Source organism: Archocentrus centrarchus, chromosome 11, assembly GCF_007364275.1.
Source record: "Archocentrus centrarchus isolate MPI-CPG fArcCen1 chromosome 11, fArcCen1, whole genome shotgun sequence".
NCBI classification, from domain to species: Eukaryota; Metazoa; Chordata; class Actinopteri; order Cichliformes; family Cichlidae; genus Archocentrus; species Archocentrus centrarchus.
This window is the reverse complement of record NC_044356.1, coordinates 31,259,009-31,279,854: the sequence shown is the minus strand read 5'-3', so window position 1 is coordinate 31,279,854 and position 20,846 is coordinate 31,259,009. Positions and strand designations below refer to the sequence as shown.

Genomic DNA, 20,846 nt, shown 5'->3' with positions numbered 1-20,846 from the left:
AGTGAGTCTGGGGCTGTGGCTGTTTCATTTCTCAGGGGGGTTGACTGGACTGGGCGCACATCACCCTTATATGGAGCCAGCCTGTCTCTATGAAGGGCCACTCGTCTCCCCCTAGTCGGCAGCTGAACCCTGTACACCACTTCCCCCAGCTTCTCTACCACTACACAAGGCCCCACCCAGTGGCAGTCCAGCTTAGGGCACCGGCCTTTCTTCCTCCTCGGGCTGTACACCCACACAAGGTCACTGGCCCTGAAGTCTTTCCCTTTTACCCTCAAGTCATAATTCCTTTTCTGTCTCATTCCCGCTTTCTCCAGCTGATCACGGGCAAAAGCATGGGCCAACTCCAGCCGGTCCTGCAGTCTCCTGGCGTATTCCGGACCCGGTACGACTACCGGAGCGTCCGGAGGCCTCCCCAGTGCCATCTCCGCTGGCGTCCGTAGCTCTCGCCCCAGCATGAGCAGGGCAGGCGTACACAAGGTGGAATCCTGCACAGCGGACCTATACGCCAACAAAACAAGGGGGAGATGCATGTCCCAATCACGCTGGTGCTCTGCAGTGAGGATGGCCAGCTGTTTCGCCAGGGTCCTGTTGAAGCGCTCGACGAGCCCATCACTCTGCGGGTGTAACGGTGTCGTCCGGGTCTTTCGCATCCCTAAGCGCTCACACATGACAGAGAAAACAGCCGACTCAAAGTTCCTTCCCTGGTCACTGTGAATGGTTTCTGCCATCCCGAACCTGGCAAACATGCCCTCCACCAGCCTGTCGACCACCGTCTCCGCCTCCTGGTCGGGTATGGCATATGCCTCCGGCCATTTTGTGAAGTAGTCCATGGCAACTAAGACATAACGGTTTCCTCTGTCTGTGCGTGGAAAAGGCCCCATCACGCCCACTGCTACTCTCTCCATCGGGGCTCCCACTGCTAACTGCTGTAGCTGGGCCCGGGACTGGTCTGAGGGACCCTTGTGCGCTGCACAGAGGTCACACCGGTGGCAAAAGTCCTCAACATCCCTCCTGAGCTGCCCCCAGTAGAAACTCTGCCGGAGCCGCCGAAGGGTTTTGGAAACTCCAAAATGCCCCACCCCGGCGGTTCCGTGGGAGGCCTTCAAAACTGCCTCCCTCAGGGCCCTGGGGACCACCACCTGCCACCTCTCCTCCCCCGTAGCTGGCTCCTTCCAGGCTCTCTGCAGCACTCCGTCCTTTACTCGGAGAGCTGAAAATTTCACAAACAGTCCTTTAGTTGCAGGTGAGTATACAGCCACTCCGCTCCACTGCGGTCTTTGACCAGACTCCACCCATTGTAGCACTGGCCGGAGGTCAACATCCTGCTCCTGTTGCGCTCTCCACTCGAGCGGGTCAATCACCTGTGCCACTCTGCAGGCCAGCTCACCTCCGCTACACCCGGAATCATGCTCTCCCCCAGCCCGGAGCTCCTCCTCCCGGGCTTCCCGCTTTTCGCAGTACCGGCAACCAGCTGGAGCACAGGGGCGGCGGGACATGGCATCTGCGTTGGCGTGGTGAGCCCCCGCTCGGTACTTCACTTCGAAGACGTATGGCGCTAATTCCTCCAGCCAGCGTGCAATCTGCCCCTCTGGCTCCTTAAACGCCATTAGCCACTGCAAGGCTGAATGGTCTGACCGGACAGTGAAGGGCAGGCCACAAAGGTAGTACCTGAAGTGACTTATTGCCCGTACTATGGCCAGGAGCTCCCTTCGCGTCACACAGTAGCGTCGTTCAGCCTTATTAAAGGTTCTGCTGAAGTACGCCACCACTCTCTCCCCCGCTGGCCCCACCTGGCTCAACACTGCCCCCATTCCGACATCGCTGGTATCTGTGTCTAGAATAAACGGCAGACTGGGGTCCGGGGGTGGCGAGGGTGGGAGATTCTGTTAGGGCGTTTTTCAGCCGCTCAAAAGCCTGTTCACATCCTGCTGACCAGTCAAAGTCACTATCCTTTTTCTGCAGGCGGAACAGGGGCGCAGCAATACAGGAGAACCCCCTTACAAACCACCTGTAGTAGGACGCCAGACCAAGGAAGCTCTTTAAGTCCTTCAAGTTTGTGGGGGTTGGCCAGTCCTTCACCGCCTGCACTTTCTCCTCCAGCGTACTGATACCCTCACCCCCGATTTTGTGTCCCAGGAACTCCAGCTCTTTCCTCATAAAGCAGCACTTATCAGGGTGGAGTTTCAGGCCCGCTGCCGCTATCCGCTGTAGAATCTGCCGCAGGGATGCCAGAGCTGCCTCGAAGGAACTTCCGTGGACCAGGATGTCGTCCAAGTAGACCAAACATTCCTGTCGGGGAATATCGGCCAGCACCTTTTCCATCAACCTTTCAAACGTGGCCGGCGCATTGCATAGGCCGAAGCAGAGAACACGGAATTGCCACAGCCCCCTGCCTGTGCTGAAAGCAGTCTTTGGTCTGGCTGCGGGGCTGAGGGGCACTTGCCAATACCCGCTACGCAGGTCCAGCGAGGAGAACCAGGAAGAGCCGGAAACCAAATCCAGGCACTCATCGATGCGGGGCAGCGGGTATGAGTCTTTCTTAGTCACACTGTTCAACGGCCTAAAATCGACACAGAATCTCATTTTGGGGCTCTTCTTCTTTTTAACCATCACAACCCCCGAGGCCCAGGGGCTGTCGGAGGGTTCAATGACGCCAGCCCTGAGCATCTCCCCGATCGCACTATCAGCCGCAGCCTGATGCGCCAGGGGGAGGCGGCGAGGGCGTGACTTCACAGGCCGTGCATCTCCCGTGTCAATGTCGTGCTGCAGGAGGTGAGTTAAGCCTACCTCGTCTTCTGACAGAGCAAAAATGTCCTTGAACTCCAGCAGCACCTGCCACAGCTCCTCCCGCTGTGGATGATCTAAATCTTGGCAGCTACGTGTCCATATGTCCCTCACTACTGCCAGTCTATCCCCCTCCCCCATTACCTGCAGGCTGAGAGCAGCCTGCAGGTAACTACAACTTCCTTTGTAAGAAATACCACCACGTGTTCCCATTTCAAACATAAAAACAACAGTATCATATGCACATAAAACAACTTATAGAAAATATACAAACAGAAGATATGATAATTTATAATAAACAGAATGGAATTTATACCATAACTCCAACAGTGTGTGTGTCCTCAGTGAACTGTATCAGTCTCTGCAGTAGCTTCCAGCTGCAGCAGTCAGTTCCCTTTCTGTTCAGTCTGACTGAGGGAGGTTTTTGTACGACTGTTTTTCACTGTGTGAACACATACTGACTGTTAGGAATGTGCAAACTCTGACAGTAATAAACTGCTGCATCTTCAGCCTGGACTCCACTGATGGTCAGAGTGAAGTCAGAGTTTGATCCACTGCCTGTAAAATGAGCTGGAATCCCTGAATATCGAGTGCTAGTGTAGTAAATGAGCAGTTTAGGAATTTGTCCATCTTTCTGTTGGTACCAGTTTAAATAGTTGTTGCCATGAACATCCTGACTGGTCCTACAGTTGATGGTCACAGATCCTCCCACAGCAGAGATCACTGCTCCAGGCTGAGTCACTGTGATCTGTCCTCTGGACTCTGAGGATACAGAGACACAAACATAAAGCAGCTTGATGGTTTTGTCAGCTTCATTTCAGAGGGACAGATGTTGATAGAGGAGAGGAGTTTGATTCTCTGGACTTTACCTGTGAAGCAGCAGCAGAGGAGAGTCCAGATGAGGACGCAGATCAAAGTCATGTTTTTGATGAGGACGATTTCTGTGGCTTCTGTTGTGATGAAGGACAGCTGTCAGTCATCCAGTGTTCAACTCTCAGGACTATAAAGTCTCCCAGAGCACTGGAGCATGGTGCTGCTGATGCAAAGTGGCTCTCTATGGAAATGCTCTCACTGACTCACACAGGGATCAATATGATGATGCTGTTTATCAATGAATCATTCATTTTTTATCACAATTCAAACATTTATAAAATGCATTTTATCAATCTGAGTTCTTTCTGAAAGGATATTTTAATCTGCTTTTTTAAATAAATATTTTTGCTTTATCTTTGATCAACTGATAATTAATAATATTATTCACTGTAAATATGCTTTATATTTTGTACAGACATCTTTTTGACATTGTGGTGAATGGATTCAAAAAGTTTAATAAAGAGCCCAAAGTGTTGTTTTTCTTTTGTTTGATCCTTTTATTGGGTTTTCTTCAGATTATAAAAGCTCGACACAGTTGAACTCTGGGAGATTTTGGAGCGATGTGTTGGACAGAGCTCTCCATCTGCATGTTTTGGGAGGATGGCCTTCATCCCTCCAGCAGAGTTCAGAGTCTTGGAGTCTCAGTGGCGGCTCAGCACCGAAGTATTTACATGTTTTTGTGTCCTTTGTCAATACATATGCATCTTTCTATGGAGGGAATCAGCCAGTTTATCAGAGGATCAAATGGAAACATGTCTTATTTTTCAATATTTAAAGATATATTACAATTAACCTGTGGTCTCTGAAAAAAAATGTAGATATTTATTATTATTAATATTCTAAAATGATTTTGGGGAATCAAGCAGGTCTTAATTTACATGGATACCTTTTAAATCCAGTGAACATTCTATGAATTGGTGCCACTGTGTTATTGTGAGTGTTTGATATCAGAAGAAAGGCCCAAAACAACAAAAGTCCAAAGTCACACATTCCAAATCTATATATTCTTCACTGTAATATTTTCAGTTTTCACATCAGCTGACAAAACTGTACAAACAGTGAATGATTTTGTTGAGTTTGTTTGTCTCAGAGTCAGAGAGCCGTGTCTCTGTGCAGTCAGAGGTTTTTGTACGGCGGCTCAGTGAGTTTGTATCACTGTGGTGGACGTTTGGTGGAGGAACCAGACTGGATGTTGGAAGTAAGTCAGTCTTAGAACTCTTTGATTTCTTCTTCTTTTCATTCCTTTCATTTCCTTTAATATTCAGCATGTAGGAAACTTTTCATGTTCATGATTCATTATTTTAGAAACATTTTTGCTCTGAGAAACAAAGTCAGCTTTGGAAATGTAGATTCAAAACTTTCTTTCTTTCTTTCTTTCTTTCTTTATTTCTTTCTTTCTTTCTTTCTTTCTTTCTTTCTTTCTTTCTTTCTTTCTTTCTTTCTTTCTTTCTTTCTTTCTTTCTTTCTTTCTTTCTTTCTATAATAATCATTTGTTGTCAGACTCGTCATGTTTGCTTTGTTTCACTGAAACTGTGAAGTTTGAAGTTTAAACTCTGATGTTTTTATCGTGTCAGATGTTTCAAAGTTAGTTTGGAATTATGTGAACTGTTCAGTAACATTTGAAACCTCTATGAAGAACATTTGATGCTGATGAGTAGTTGTTCTTGTTTCCACTCATTCCTTCAGTCAGTGAGCATATTACTCCAGTTTTAGCTTCTCTTCACTGGCTTGCTGTCAATATTAGGATTCATTTGAAGATTTTATTGATGGTTTTTAAGCTCTGAAATGTGCTGGCACCTTTTTCATGTTCTCACTCCTGTCAGAGCGCTGAGGTCTGCTAATCAGATCATCCTCAATACTCCAAGATTTAGACTTAAACATAGAGCTGACCGAGCTTTTCCAGTCGTTGCCCCGAGTCTCTGGAATGCCTTACCATTTCATATTAGAGCTGCCCGAACAGTTTCTACCTTTAAGTCTTTGCTCAAGACTCATTTCTACTCTCAGGCCTTTAATTGCAGATAAATGTGTTTTGTTTTTTAATGTGTGTTATTTTTGCTGCCTGTGAAGCTCTCTGGTTGTTTAAATGTTGGTCAAACTGTGATGATTCTCTCTGTGCTGATGTGCATGAGAGCTTTCTTAAAGGAAGTGAAACAATGTGTGAGTGAGTGAGTGATGGAGCAGAAAAACATCTGGCAGAAACTTCTTCAAGGAGAACATCAAGTTGTGGTTCCTGTGCTCTAAGCTGATTGGTGTCTCCTAGGTGATGTGCGCCCCGCCCTGAAGGTGCTGGGTCCCTCCAGGGAGGAGCTGCAGCAGGGGAAGGCCACGCTCATGTGTCTGGCCAACAAGGGCTTCCCCTCAGACTGGAGGCTGTCCTGGAAGATGGACGGCAGCAGTGGCAGCATCAGAGGGGAGGAGAGCAGGACTCCAGCAGTGCTGCACAATGACGGCCGCTGCAGCTGGAGCAGCACCCTGACACTCAGTGCAGACCAGTGGGGAAAGGTGGGCTCTGTGACCTGTGAGGCCACCCAGGGCTCCCAGGCTCTGGTCTCAGAGACACTGAGGAGAGACCAGTGTTCCCAGTCCTGATGTGACTCACTGGGACTCTGATCCTGCTTTTCTTCAGCTACTGCTCTCTGTGTGCTCCAACTCTCTCTGTCTCTTTCTTTCTTTTTCTTCTCACATTAAAAGAAAAAATCAAATCATAATATTTTCCATCTCATAAGGATAAAAAAATGCTAAAAACAATCTCCTCTAGTTTGATCCTTTTGTGATTGTCTGCTGTAAAACTGATATTTGAACTTTTCAAAAGAATAAAAATGTACTGAGTAAACATGTTCTTTGACTCCCTGAGTTTAACAAATATCAAACATTTTGTAAGATTTATTAAGCCGACCAAAAGAAAAATGGCAGCAGAACACATTGAGTGTAATGTTGTGTAAAATGGTTGAATTCATTCTTATATCCACATTTAATATATTTGATAGATGCTGAGGCCATGTCAGTGGCAGATTAACTCTAATCTCTCATAATTTCTAGTCTTGAAGCAGTTCTTTGACCTGCATTTTATTCTGACCTTGTGAAACAATAAATAATAAAGATTAAAGAGCAGAGAGTCATCCCTATCTTTAAGGAGAGATCATTTAAAACCATTTAAGATGATTGATCAAAGTCTGATTACTCAATTATTGGGCAATAAATGAATAAACTCTGATGGAGCCTCACAGCAGGCTGGAGTTTAGACACTGGTGTTGGCAGAGATGAAGCAGGTGGAGACTTGAATGAGGATCTCTGATTGTCCAGGATGAGGTGGAGATGGGGAGGAGGCGGGTCGCACCAATGAGAGTTTGAACGGCAGAATGAAAGAAGAGCGCTGAGATTTAAAGCACACAGAACAGAAGCTGATTGGCTCGCAGAAGGAGGGCAAGAAGATGATTGGACTCAAGTAATGAGGACAGAATTGATCCTGACAGTGGAAGTGATGGTTTCAGAGATTTATCAATGCTGACGTGTAATGTTGCAAAGATGGACTGAAATGTTAAATATACAGAGTATAAGAGTTTAACAATAATTGAGGAACATTGTTTGGTTCTGGCTTTTTTATGAGCATGATTAAACACACAAATGAAAATAAAAATATTTAAAATGTGATACTTGAAAATGTTATAATTAAACACAAACTACAGAGAATGGGAAGGACAAGAGGAACAACATTGTCATCCCATATGTGTCAGGCTTGTCAGAGAAACTCAGAAGAATTTTCTCCAAGCATGACATCTCAGTATACTTCAAACCAAGTCACACCCTAAGACAAAAACTGGTTCATCCCAAGGACAAACCCGCCAAACACAAGATCAGCGATGTAGTGTATGCTGTTCAGTGCAGTGAAGAATGCTCGGACCTCTACATTGGTGAAACCAAACAGCCTCTTCACAAACGAATGGCACAACATAGAAGAGCCACCTCGACAGGACAAGATTCAGCAGTACATCTGCATCTGAAGGAAAAAGGGCACTCTTTTGAGGATGCCAATGTCCACATTTGGACAGGGAAAACAGATGGTTTGAAAGAGGAGTGAAAGAAGCCATCTATGTCCACTGTGAACAACCATCATTGAACAGAGGAGGTGGATTACGTCACCAACTTTCCCCCGCTTACAGTGCTGTCCTGAGCTCCCTTCCCAGACGTCTCAACCCCCATTCACACCTTTGTTCCAGTGACCTCAATAGGCCACAGGAAACAATGGAGCGGAGTCCTAAATTGGTTTCAACTGAAACCACTGATTAAATATGACCCACGCCCCCTTCACACCTGGGCACATGCGTTCAAGCACATGATCAATAGAGGGTCATAACCACCTCCAGGGGACTACGCCCACAGGGGTTTAAATACCTGGGTCTCTCCACCATTTGGTTGAGAACTGAAGAAGCCTTTCGGATGAGAGGTGAAACGTCTTCAAGAAACAAAAAGAAGTCCAGTCGCCTTTTCAAGCTCCAGAGGTTATAATTAAAGATATCACAGTATTTCTCAGTCACTAAAACACTAAACCACACTCCCTAAATCAAATCCACAGAGGCCTTAACACATTTCTCTAATCACACACTCTTCCGGCCACACCGTGAACGCAGTTCAGGCACTTCGACACATTCGGTGCAGCTCAATCGCGCTCTTTTCTGTAACAGCAAACACAGTCTCAGTCACTAAACACACTTCACACGTGTGTTGCTAAACCTTAAACACTGGCAGCAGAATGCAAACACAACTCCAACACCGCTGTCATCTGTTACACTCAGCAACTCACAACTGAGCACACATTTGTCAAATGATGTGAGCAGAACAACTGTGCAGGACAAAAGTCAGTTTAGTGTGCAGGCGGCACATGTGCATCTACAATGGACAGACACATACAGAGAGGCAGAGGAGGAAGAGCGCGTGTGAGAGGTGGCAGACGAGGAGGAAGAGGACGAGGACCACTGAGCAAAGAAACCACGTCCTCGTCCACGAGATGACAATGAGGGAAGCGGGACAAAGGGTCCAACCCAATCTGAGCAGATTCTCTGTGGCAGCATCATCAGGGCATTCACTGTTCATGCTGTACAACCTTTGACACACAGTATGCCACACTGCAGGTACTGTGACGTTCATTACAGTGTAATGTCCAAGTGTACTCTGACTTTCCCAGAATTGAACAACGACCACATGCGGGTGGCAGGAGCGCCCTTTTCACGCCTCATGTGGAAGTCCCTGGCCAGCGGGGTGGCACTGTCACCCTCTGTGCAGCCATTGGTAACTGTGGGGTCCTCCACCATCATGCTAACCTGGAGCCATACAACACCAGACATCTCCTCACATTCCTGGGTGGTCTACAGGATCACATGGCTGCATGTGAACAGCTGGATCAGCAAGCAGTGCCTCCTGTATACATCATAGTTTGGGACACTGAAATTTCACCGTGCTGAGGGGTTCACAAACAACCAGCACTACATGAACATGTTCCATCCACCTTACAGCCCCTTCCTCAGTCCAATAGAGGAGTTTTTCTCTGTGTGGAGGTGGAAGGTGTTTGACCGACAGCCCTACACCAGGGAGAATATACTGGAGGCAATGGAACATGCATGTGACGATGTTACTGTAGAGTCCTGTTAAGACTGGATTCGGCACATATTATTATTTTATTTAATTTATTTATTATTTACGTATCGTTTGTTTATCTACATTCAGCACTGTCATGTCACTCTGACTATGGCACTGTTTCACTGTACACACTTGAAATAAACATTTTCTGCTGACTACGTGTCCTGGATGCTGCGTCTTAAATTATTTGATGTAGTGTGTAACAGATGGTCTTTGTGAATAGGTTTTTTACTTGCTGTGTGTTTGATCTCCCCACAGTGGTTGGTTTTGCACACAGATCACTGCTTTTTGCAGTGATGGTTTGATTTTGACAGGAAAGTCTGGGATTTTGGAAATTAGCTTTGAGTTTTTGGATTTGTGTCAGGAAATGTGAGACAGCAGTTCAGAAATACTGTAATACAATGTAAACCGAGCAGCTCAGAAACACAGATTGTTCCATTACCTTCAAGTGTTTCATTTACCTTTGAGCAAAATGTGTTTGCTCAAACTCATGGATGAATGTCTTTGCTCTTCACCTGAGTAAAGATTATCCACTGTAAACCTGAGGTCAAAGGTCATGATTAAGCATTTTCTCATCCAATGTCATGTTGCTCATCTTAATTTTTTAGCAAATCAATAAAAAGTAAAAAATTAGGAGGATCATGATCTCTGACAGTCAGTATTTTTTTAAGTAATGAACTTGTCTTGATACAGGTTCATTCGTGTGTGTGTGTGTGTGTGTGTGTGTGTGTGTGTGTGTGTGTGTTCTCAGTGAACTGTATCAGTCTCTGCAGTATCTTCCAGCTGCAGCAGTCAGTTCACTTTCTGTTCAGTCTGACTGAGGGAGGTTTTTGTACGACTGTTTTTCACTGTGTGCCCACCCACTGACTGTTAGGATAGTGAAAACTCTGACAGTAATAAACTGCTGCATCTTCAGCCTGGACTCCACTGATGGTCAGAGTGAAGTCAGAGTTTGATCCACTGCCTGTAAATCGAGCTGGAATCCCTGATGCTCGAGTGCTAGCACCGTAAATGAGACGTTTGGGAGGTTTTCCATCTTTCTGTTGGTACCAGGCTAACCAGTTGGAGCTATGAACATTCTGACTGGTCCTACAGTTGATGGTCACAGATCCTCCCACAGCAGAGCTCACTGCTCCAGGCTGAGTCACTGTGATCTGTCCTCTGGACTCTGAGGATACAGAGACACAAACATAAAGCAGCTTGATGGTTTTGTCAGCTTCATTTCAGAGGGACAGATGTTGATAGAGGAGAGGAGTTTGATTCTCTGGACTTTACCTGTGAAGCAGCAGCAGAGGAGAGTCCAGATGAGGACGCAGATCAAAGTCATGTTTTGATGAGGACGATTTCTGTGGCTTCTGTTGTGATGAAGGACAGCTGTCAGTCATCCAGTGTTCAACTCTCAGGACTATAAAGTCTCCCAGAGCACTGGAGCATGGTGCTGCTGATGCAAAGTGGCTCTCTATGGAAATGCTCTCACAGACAGTAACTACAACAGGGACTCTGATCTGATGATGCTGTTTTCCACTTCCCATAACTTTCTACAAATGACCACAAATATGGAAATGCTCTCTTTGTCATGTCTTTATTTTATTTTGTTTTTTGCTCACAAAGGTCAAAGTGACACAATCAACATATGTCTTTGTCTTTGGTAGCATGCAGAGCTAAATTTAGATTGTCATTTGGAGATGAACTTTTCTTTTACTCAACATGAGGCTTTTTTAAAGGCTGGAATAGTTTTCACTGAATTAAAATCATTCACTGCTAATTTAACAGTTTATTTGAGTTTAAATGAATCAGTGTGCTGTACGTCTGCAGTGGACATTTGCTCTCTGACTGCTTCTAAGTTTTTTTATTTTTTTATTTTATTTTTTTTTACAACTTTTACTCTGTTAACTGTTCATAGTAAAATTGTTATTAAACTGTAATTGCTTGTTTTGTTATGATCAGAGTTTTAAAATTGAACAGGCTGTTATGAGAAGTGATGTGATAAATATCTACATATTTACACAAGTCTGTGATCAGACAGCAGTACACAGACTGCTGTCAGTGTTTCCACTCAGTAAATTAATTCTGTTCTGTCCTCAGTTACACATGATCATCATTTCTGAGCTGTCAAATATTAAATTGATCCTTTCTCTGCTGCTGTTAGCTGTCATTAAACTGTAAGATCAGTACAACTCTGGTCCAACATCTGGTTCTAAATCAGTAGAATCAGAGTCCAGAGGTCCTTTCACTGAGCTCAGCTGCAGTCCTCATTATCACACTGATCCAGAATCATTGTTGTCATATCATTAGAGTCTATACTGAAGTACTGAAATATTGCTCAACATGGAGTGCTCACAGATTTGTTGATCTTTTCCTCATTGTGTGCACTATTTTAAACACAGGGTGGCCCACAGGAGAGTCAGTGACATCATCATTGTGCTGCTGCTGTGTGAGTGGCTGTGAAAGGCCTGGACAGCCTCTGATCAACACTGGCCTCAGTTTATTCATGTTATTCTACTACATTTAATACACATACTGAACTTCCCTCCACAACCTGCAGGACATTTACATCAAGCATTGCAGGTTCAGAGCTAAGAAGATCCTTAAACAGTCCAGACACTCCCTGCTCCCATCAGGTCGGCATTACTGCTGCCTGAGGACTGAGACTGAAAGGCTGAAGAAGAGTTTTAGTCCACAAGCTTTCCATCTGCTCAGCTCTGAGCCCCAAACTGGATGTTATGTAAAATGTAAATTATTCTATTCTGTTATGTTTGAGTTGCACTGAACCATAAACTCATTAACAAAACTGCAATAAGATGCCCTCATGTAAATATCAGTGTCTAGAATTTTATATTTTTACCTTTTATTTATTTTTATACCTTATCTTATCTTATGATTGTTGCCTTTACATAACATGGGAATCAATGCATTTATGATCTATGCGAAGAATTACAGGTTGAGGTCAAAAGTCATGAAGTTGAGTGAAACTGCAATGGACAAAGTATTCAGATACATACTGACTAAAAATGACCTGTGTGTGTGTGTGTGTGTGTGTGTGTGTGTGTGTGTGCGCGTGTGTGTGTGTGCGTGTGTGTGTGTGCGTGTGTGTGTGTGTGTGTGTGTCCTCAGTGAACTGTATCAGTCTCTGCAGTAACTTCCAGCTGCAGCAGTCGGTTCACTTTCTGTTCAGTCTGACTGAGGGAGGTTTTTGTACGACTGTTTTTCACTGTGTGCACACCCACTGACTGTTAGGATAGTGCCAACTTGCACAGTAATAAACTGCTGCATCTTCAGCCTGGACTCCACTGATGGTCAGAGTGAAGTCAGAGTTTGATCCACTGCCTGTAAATCGAGCTGGAATCCCTGATGCTCGAGTGCTAGCACCGTAAATGAGCAGTTTAGGAACTCCTCCATCTTTCTGTTGGTACCAGGCTAAATGGTTGGTATAAGCATCCTGACTGGTCCTACAGTTGATGGTCACAGATCCTCCCACAGCAGAGCTCACTGATCCAGGCTGAGTCACTGTGATCTGTCCTCTGGACTCTGAGGATACAGAGACACAAACATAAAGCAGCTTGATGGTTTTGTCAGCTTCATTTCAGAGGGACAGATGTTGATAGAGGAGAGGAGTTTGATTCTCTGGACTTTACCTGTGAAGCAGCAGCAGAGGAGAGTCCAGATGAGGACGCAGATCAAAGTCATGTTTTTGATGAGGACGATTTCTGTGGCTTCTGTTGTGATGAAGGACAGCTGTCAGTCATCCAGTGTTCAACTCTCAGGACTATAAAGTCTCCCAGAGCACTGGAGCATGGTGCTGCTGATGCAAAGTGGCTCTCTATGGAAATGCTCTGACTCTGATAGTGTCTTGTGTCAAACACTTGATCATATTTATCAATGAATCAGTTTCTCAGAATGTTTAGTCCAAAATATTTCAAAATGCATTTTCTAATATTAGTTTTTCTCTTGACAGGATATTTCTCCATTCCTCAATAAATATTGATCTTTGATTCGCCAGTTAATTAAATCTTCAGATCATTGGTTGGAAAAGTGTATTTTTTTCTTTCTTAGATCTTAGGTTACAACCACACATATATGAGTATCTTTTAAACTGAGAATTTTGTGCCTTTATTTTGAAAAACATCTCTGTCTACAGGAAAACAGTAGAAACTATGTAATGAGCATGCCCATGCGATATATGGCAATATGACCAAAACCATAAAGAAATGTTGGCCAATCAGAAACCTACAAACAATTAAACAGCACACAGTCTAATAACATAAAAAGATAAAGTTGCACAATGTTACTTACTTTAGCAAATCTGGCCCTAAATATTCTCATTCACTATAACACACTTTGCAGTGATTGCAGTGACTGCAACTCAGCATCAATTTGTTAAAATCAATTATTTCTCTTTTAAATTATTTTAAAAGTAGTTTTAGGATAACAGAACAACCACATGAGGCTGGAAAGACTCGAGTTGTCCTGATCTTTGTGTTTTCTGTGTTGTGATGTAGAGTGTAATAACTGCTCAGCATTGTTATCATTTTGACTTTTTCTTTGCACGAAAACACTGAACACAGAGAAAAGTTTTGATGCATTTGTGAAGTTTGAGCAGTTTTGTGAATGTCGGCTGAACATTAAGTTCATTGTTTAAAGTTTTAGGAAGTGCAGAAACTTTAAAGATATGAATCTTATCTGTGGTGGAAACACTGTCAAATGTACATAATAATAATGTTGGGCTGTGTTTCATTAGTTTTTATTTTAAAATTATACTCTTATTATATTATTAAATGATACAAACAATCCTTCATGTTGTTGAGTTTGTTTGTCTCAGAGTCAGAGAGCCGTGTCTCTGTGCAGTCAGAGGTTTTTGTACGGCGGCTCAGTGAGTTTGTATCACTGTGGTGGACGTTTGGTGGAGGAACCAGACTGGATGTTGGAAGTAAGTTTATTCTGTTTTTTCTTTTTATGTAAATATGTGTAATTGTGAATGTGAACAGTATTGATGTAGTAGTATTAATATTCCCATTATACCATGGTGGCTGACCTCATCAGCTTTGCCTGAACTTTATGTCGACATTTGAGTCAAACTGAAATGAATGTGATGTGTAAATAATATAAACTTTAATCATGCTGTGATTGTTTTCTAGTTTTCCTCCACAGTTACTGTAGCTAGGATGAATTAACTGTTACTGTCCTCATGTAAAACTGGACAGATTGAAGATAAAGATGTTTTTATTGTGTCAGATATGATTTCAAATTTAGTCTGAAATCCTGAAATTGTTCAAAAACTGATTAAAATCCACATGAAGTAAGTGGTGGTATGAAGTTTTATCTCTACCAAGTAGTGTATTACACAGATCTGATGATTTTTAAGCTTAACTTGTTTTATAAATGTTGTCGCTTTTATTTCCAGAGTAGTTTGAACATATTTCAGGTCAAACTGTGATGATTCTCTCTGTGCTGATGTGCATGAGAGCTTTCTTAAAGGAAGTGAAACAATGTGTGAGTGAGTGACTGATGGAGCAGAAAAACATCTGGCAGAAACTTCTTCAAGGAGAACATCAAGTTGTGGTTCCTGTGCTCTAAGCTGATTGGTGTCTCCTAGGTGATGTGCGCCCCGCCCTGAAGGTGCTGGGTCCCTCCAGTGAGGAGCTGCAGCAGGGGAAGGCCACGCTCATGTGTCTGGCCAACAAGGGCTTCCCCTCAGACTGGAGGCTGTCCTGGAAGATGGACGGCAGCAGGGGCAGCATCAGCTGGGAGGAGAGCAGGACTCCAGCAGTGCTGCACAATGACGGCCGCTACAGCTGGAGCAGCACCCTGACACTCACTGCAGACCAGTGGGGGAAGGTGGGCTCTGTGACCTGTGAGGCCACCCAGGGCTCCCAGGCTCTGGTCTCAGAGACACTGAGGAGAGACCAGTGTTCCCAGTCCTGATGTGACTCAGTCTGATCCTGGTTTAAAGCTCCTGCTTTCATTCTGTGCTCTTTAACAATCTCACTCTCTCTTCATCCTTGTGTGTTTGTTGCTTTTCGTAGAGTGATGTTTGTAAGGTTTTTCAAATAATAAATATCTTTCTTACACACATCTTTGTATTTCTTGCAGTACTATCATTAATCAGAAAATGACCTCAAAGGGAAAATTACATTTTAGAACAAAAACAGATTGACATGTTTTGTTTTTCATGATTTTAGAACTGTTGACGGTGTTCTCATATCTATTTAAGTTTAATTCATATTCCTGTCTTGCATTTGCTCTGAGTACGAGGATTTTAAAAACTAAACACTGAAGATTTTTTGGGTTTTGAATCAAAAATAATTTAACATGAACAGATTAACCAGAAATAACAGAAATCCTATAAAACTCTGCTTATGTATATTATGTATGATCCATCCATAAATGAATACATCAGACTTTGTACAGATGCACAGCAGGCAGCAGTAATGCAGGTCAAAAGTCATGAATGAAGGTAACATTGAAACAACTTTGAAATCAGCAGACATGTAAAAATATTACATCAGCCAACAAATGTAACATAAAGGAGACTGAAATTTAAAATAAAGAATATTTTACATATTTAAACAAAACAAAGAAAAAACACAGCATGAGCAAAAGTAAGTATTGTAACACATAAAATTTCATATTGAGAAATCAAATGTTTAATGATATGTTGTTGACTGCAGCCAAGAGCTGATAGAGTCAGTGACATCATCATTGTGCTGCTGGTGTGTGATTGGCTCTGAAAGGCCTGAAGAGCCTCTGATCAGCACTGGCCTCTGAACATGTCATGCTGTTTGACCCTCAACAAACACTGAATAATCAAATCATTCATGACATCATTTGATTTCCACCAGTAAAAACATGTTAATTTACTACATCTAATACATCTACATACTCTTACATGGGACTTTCTGGGATCTACAGGCCGAAACTTTAAAATACAAACTTGCAACAATGAACACAAACAGGATGAATCTTAACAGGAATCTGCAGGTGTGTGATGTTGATCTTTGTCTTCACAAACTGGATGTACTTAAGATGTCTGTGAAGAAGCACGAGGTAAGGTCAAAGGTCATGAAGTGGATTGATTGTCACACATTCTCACAGCTTGTCTGTAGATACAAAGATTATATTGAATGGATGTTGTGAAGCTGCAATGGATGAAGTAATCAGATACATATTGACTAGTGGTGTGATGTCAGTGCTGCTGTGTCCCTGCTTTTGTGGAGGGGCTGGGGTTGGGCTGTTTGTTCCATATCGAAGCTTCAGAGTCGCACCGTCATCACTAGTTTGAGCCAGTCTGCCTTCCCCCACACCGCTCTCACCTCAGAGTGACAAACACAAAATAATTCCCTTCTCCATTTTTCGTCAGAACCGACCCGAGGATCTCTCTTCTCCCCCATGCCTCCTCACACCACCAGTCTGGGAGTATTAGTCAGCTTCAGAGTTATTCATGCATTCAGTGGTAGCCCTTTTATAAATGTACATTTATATTTATGAGTGACTCTGTTTAGTTTGGCATAGGTTTGGTTCTCATCAATCATGTTCACACTTTGCAAACTAAGAAGCTCAAATTTCGTGGTTAGACTGGCTGCTGATTTTTATGTCAGTTCTTTTGAGTCACCTGTAAATAAAGTTTACTGTGAATTTGAACTCCACGCTCCTCCATGACTGCATCTGAATCCCTTTGTTGAGTGTACAGCACTGATGACAAGTGGTTAAAGGGGTACTTTGGAAAGGTTTAGTGTGCTTAATGACAGTTTACACTGTGAATGTGTGTGTGTGTGTGTGTGTGTGTGTGTGTGTGTGTGTGTGTGTGTGTGTGTGTGTGTGTGTGTGTGTCCTCAGTGAACTGTATCAGTCTCTGCAGTAGCTTCCAGCTGCAGCAGTCAGTTCACTTTCTGTTCAGTCTGACTGAGGGAGGTTTTTGTACGACTGTTTTTCACTGTGTGAACATCCACTGACTGTTAGGATAGTGCAAACTCTGACAGTAATAAACTGCTGCATCTTCAGCCTGGACTCCACTGATGGTCAGAGTGAAGTCAGAGTTTGATCCACTGCCTGTAAAACGAGCTGGAATCTCTGATAATCGTTGATTAACATACTTTATTAAAAGTTTAGGAACTCCTCCATCTTTCTGTTGGTACCAGAAAAAACAGTTGTTGCTATAAACATTCTGACTGGTCCTACACTTGATGGTCACAGATCCTCCCACAGCAGAGCTCACTGCTCCAGGCTGAGTCACTGTGTATTGTCCTCTGGACTCTGAGGATACAGAGACACAAACATAAAGCAGCTTGATGGTTTTGTCAGCTTCATTTCAGAGGGACAGATGTTGATAGAGGAGAGGAGTTTGATTCTCTGGACTTTACCTGTGAAGCAGCAGCAGAGGAGAGTCCAGATGAGGACGCAGATCAAAGTCATGTTTTTGATGAGGACGATTTCTGTGGCTTCTGTTGTGATGAAGGACAGCTGTCAGTCATCCAGTGTTCAACTGTCAGGACTATAAAGTCTCCCAGAGCACTGGAGCATGGTGCTGCTGATGCAAAGTGGCTCTCTATGGAAATGCTCTCACTGACTCACACAGGGATCAATATGATGATGCTGTTTATCAACACTGTAAATCAGGATAATTTGAATCTACTTAAAAAAAAAAAAAAACTAAGGTAACTGGTTGCCTTAAATTTTTGAAGTAATGAAGCATCAGTTGAATAAGTGCAGTGGACTATGTTCAATGTACTTGAGACAATTTTGGAATGGAGTGAAAGATCTAAGTTAAATTGAAGATACTTAGTTTAAGGAATCACTCACCACCCATTTATCTAACTCAGCTTGTTAAGTAAGCACTGCTCCATTACCAATTGAACTAAACTGTATGTTCTAATTGACCAAACGTATCTGTTATAGTTGGAGTCTATACCAGCTGACAGGGTGAGAGACAGGGTACACCCTGTACAGGTTGCCAGCCTGTTGCAGGGCGAACACAGAGAGACAAACAACCATTCACACCTGTGGGCAATTTAGAGCGACCAATTAACCTAACCCCAGTTATTGCATGTAGTTTGGGAGGAAACCCACGCAGGCACAGGGAGACACACAGCCAAGGTCAAACCCAGAACTTCTAGAAGTTATTCTAGCTGTGAGGCAGCAGTGCTAACCACCGCACCACCGCGCTGCCTGATATATCATCAATCCAATATCATCAATCCTGTTAAAACTGGTATAAACTAGATTTTGGTTGGTGCAAAACCTGATGATATTAAGTTGTTTGAATTCAAACACATAATTACAATAAGAGAGACCATTAAAAAAATACAGTATATTCAGAATTGATAAGTAATGTAGCAAAAGGACAGCTGTTAAAGAAATTAATATAAACTCAGTGGGAGATAAATTACAATTAACCTGTGGACTCTGAAAATAAAAATGTAGATATTTTATTATTATTAATTTTCTAAAATGATTTTGGGGAATCAAGCAGGTCTTAATTTACATGGATACCTTTTAAATCCAGTGACCATTCTATGAATTGGTGCCACTGTGTTATTGTGAGTGTTTGATATCAGAAGAAAGGCCCAAAACAACAAAAGTCCAAAGTCACACATTCCAAATCTATAAATTCTTCACTGTAATATTTTCAGTTTTCACATCAGCTGACAAAACTGTACAAACAGTGAATGATTTTGTTGAGTTTGTTTGTCTCAGAGTCAGAGAGCCGTGTCTCTGTGCAGTCAGAGGTTTTTGTACGGCGGCTCAGTGAGTTTGTATCACTGTGGTGGACGTTTGGTGGAGGAACCAGACTGGATGTTGGAAGTAAGTCAGTCTTAGAACTCTTTGATTTCTTCTTCTTTTCATTCCTTTCATTTCCTTTAATATTCAGCATGTAGGAAACTTTTCATGTTCATGATTCATTATTTTAGAAACATTTTTGCTCTGAGAAACAAAGTCAGCTTGGAAATGTAGATTCAAAACTTTCTTTCTTCTTTCTTTCTTTCTTTCTTTCTTCTTTCTTTATTTCTTTCTTTCTTTCTTTCTTTCTTTCTTTCTTTCTTTCTTTCTTTTCTTTCTTTCTTTCTTTCTTTCTTTCTTTCTATAATAATCATTTGTTGTCAGACTCGTCATGTTTGCTTTGTTTCACTGAAACTGTGAAGTTTGAAGTTTAAACTCTGATGTTTTTATCGTGTCAGATGTTTCAAAGTTAGTTTGGAATTATGTGAACTGTTCAGTAACATTTGAAACCTCTATGAAGAACATTTGATGCTGATGAGTAGTTGTTCTTGTTTCCACTCATTCCTTCAGTCAGTGAGCATATTACTCCAGTTTTAGCTTCTCTTCACTGGCTTGCTGTCAATATTAGGATTCATTTGAAGATTTATTGATGGTTTTTAAGCTCTGAAATGTGCTGGCACCTTTTTCATGTTCTCACTCCTGTCAGAGCGCTGAGGTCTGCTAATCAGATCATCCTCAATATTCCAAGATTTAGACTTAACATAGAGCTGACCGAGCTTTTCCAGTCGTTGCCCCGAGTCTCTGGAATGCCTTACCATTTCATATTAGAGCTGCCCGAACAGTTTCTACCTTTAAGTCTTTGCTCAAGACTCATTTCTACTCTCAGCCTTTAATTGCAGATAAATGTGTTTTGTTTTTTAATGTGTGTTATTTTTGCTGCCTGTGAAGCTCTCTGGTTGTTTAAATGTTGGTCAAACTGTGATGATTCTCTCTGTGCTGATGTGCATGAGAGCTTTCTTAAAGGAAGTGAAACAATGTGTGAGTGAGTGACTGATGGAGCAGAAAAACATCTGGCAGGAAACTTCTTCAAGGAGAACATCAAGTTGTGGTTCCTGTGCTCTAAGCTGATTGGTGTCTCCTAGGTGATGTGCGCCCCGCCCTGAAGGTGCTGGGTCCCTCCAGTGAGGAGCTGCAGCAGGGGAAGGCCACGCTCATGTGTCTGGCCAACAAGGGCTTCCCCTCAGACTGGAGGCTGTCCTGGAAGATGGACGGCAGCAGTGGCAGCATCAGAGGAGAGGAGAGCAGGACTCCCGCAGTGCTGCACAATGACGGCCGCTACAGCTGGAGCAGCACCCTGACACTCACTGCAGACCAGTAGGGGAAGGTGGGCTCTGTGACCTGTGAGGCCACCCAGGGCTCCCAGGCTCTGGTCTCAGAGACACTGAGGAGAGACCAGTGTTCCCAGTCCTGATGTGACTCACTGGGACTCTGATCCTGTTTTTCTTCAGCTACTGCTCTCTGTGTGCTCCAACTCTCTCTGTCTCTTTCTTCCTTTTTCTTCTCACATTAAAAGAAAAAATCAAATCATAATATTTTCCATCTCATAAGGATTAAAAAAATGCTAAAAACAATCTCCTCTAGTTTGATCCTTTTGTGATTGTCTGCTGTAAAACTGATATTTGAACTTTTCAAAAGAATAAAAATGTACTGAGTAAACATGTTCTTTGACTCCCTGAGTTTAACAAATATCAAACATTTTGTAAGATTTATTAAGCCGACCAAAAGAAAAATGGCAGCAGAACACATTGAGTGTAATGTTGTGTAAAATGGTTGAATTCATT

General features: G+C 43.0%; 4 gene segments (V, D, J or C); 3 read left to right on the top strand and 1 right to left on the bottom strand.

The window, feature by feature from the left end:
* Positions 1–3,223: 3,223 nt before the first annotated feature.
* On the bottom strand, positions 3,224–3,707 carry LOC115787718 (Ig kappa chain V region 3381-like). The segment is given in 2 exon segments: positions 3,224–3,546; positions 3,654–3,707. Coding segments are annotated over 2 exon segments (375 nt in total).
* An 899-nt stretch (positions 3,708–4,606) lies between these two features.
* On the top strand, positions 4,607–6,492 carry LOC115787828 (Ig kappa-b4 chain C region-like). The segment is given in 2 exon segments: positions 4,607–4,855; positions 5,918–6,492. Coding segments are annotated over 2 exon segments (465 nt in total).
* A 7,593-nt stretch (positions 6,493–14,085) lies between these two features.
* LOC115787717 (Ig kappa-b4 chain C region-like) lies at positions 14,086–15,282 on the top strand. The segment is given in 2 exon segments: positions 14,086–14,218; positions 14,885–15,282. Coding segments are annotated over 2 exon segments (462 nt in total).
* Positions 15,283–18,032: 2,750 nt separating this feature from the next.
* LOC115787716 (Ig kappa-b4 chain C region-like) lies at positions 18,033–20,577 on the top strand. The segment is given in 3 exon segments: positions 18,033–18,037; positions 18,980–19,089; positions 20,148–20,577. Coding segments are annotated over 3 exon segments (351 nt in total).
* Positions 20,578–20,846: the final 269 nt, after the last annotated feature.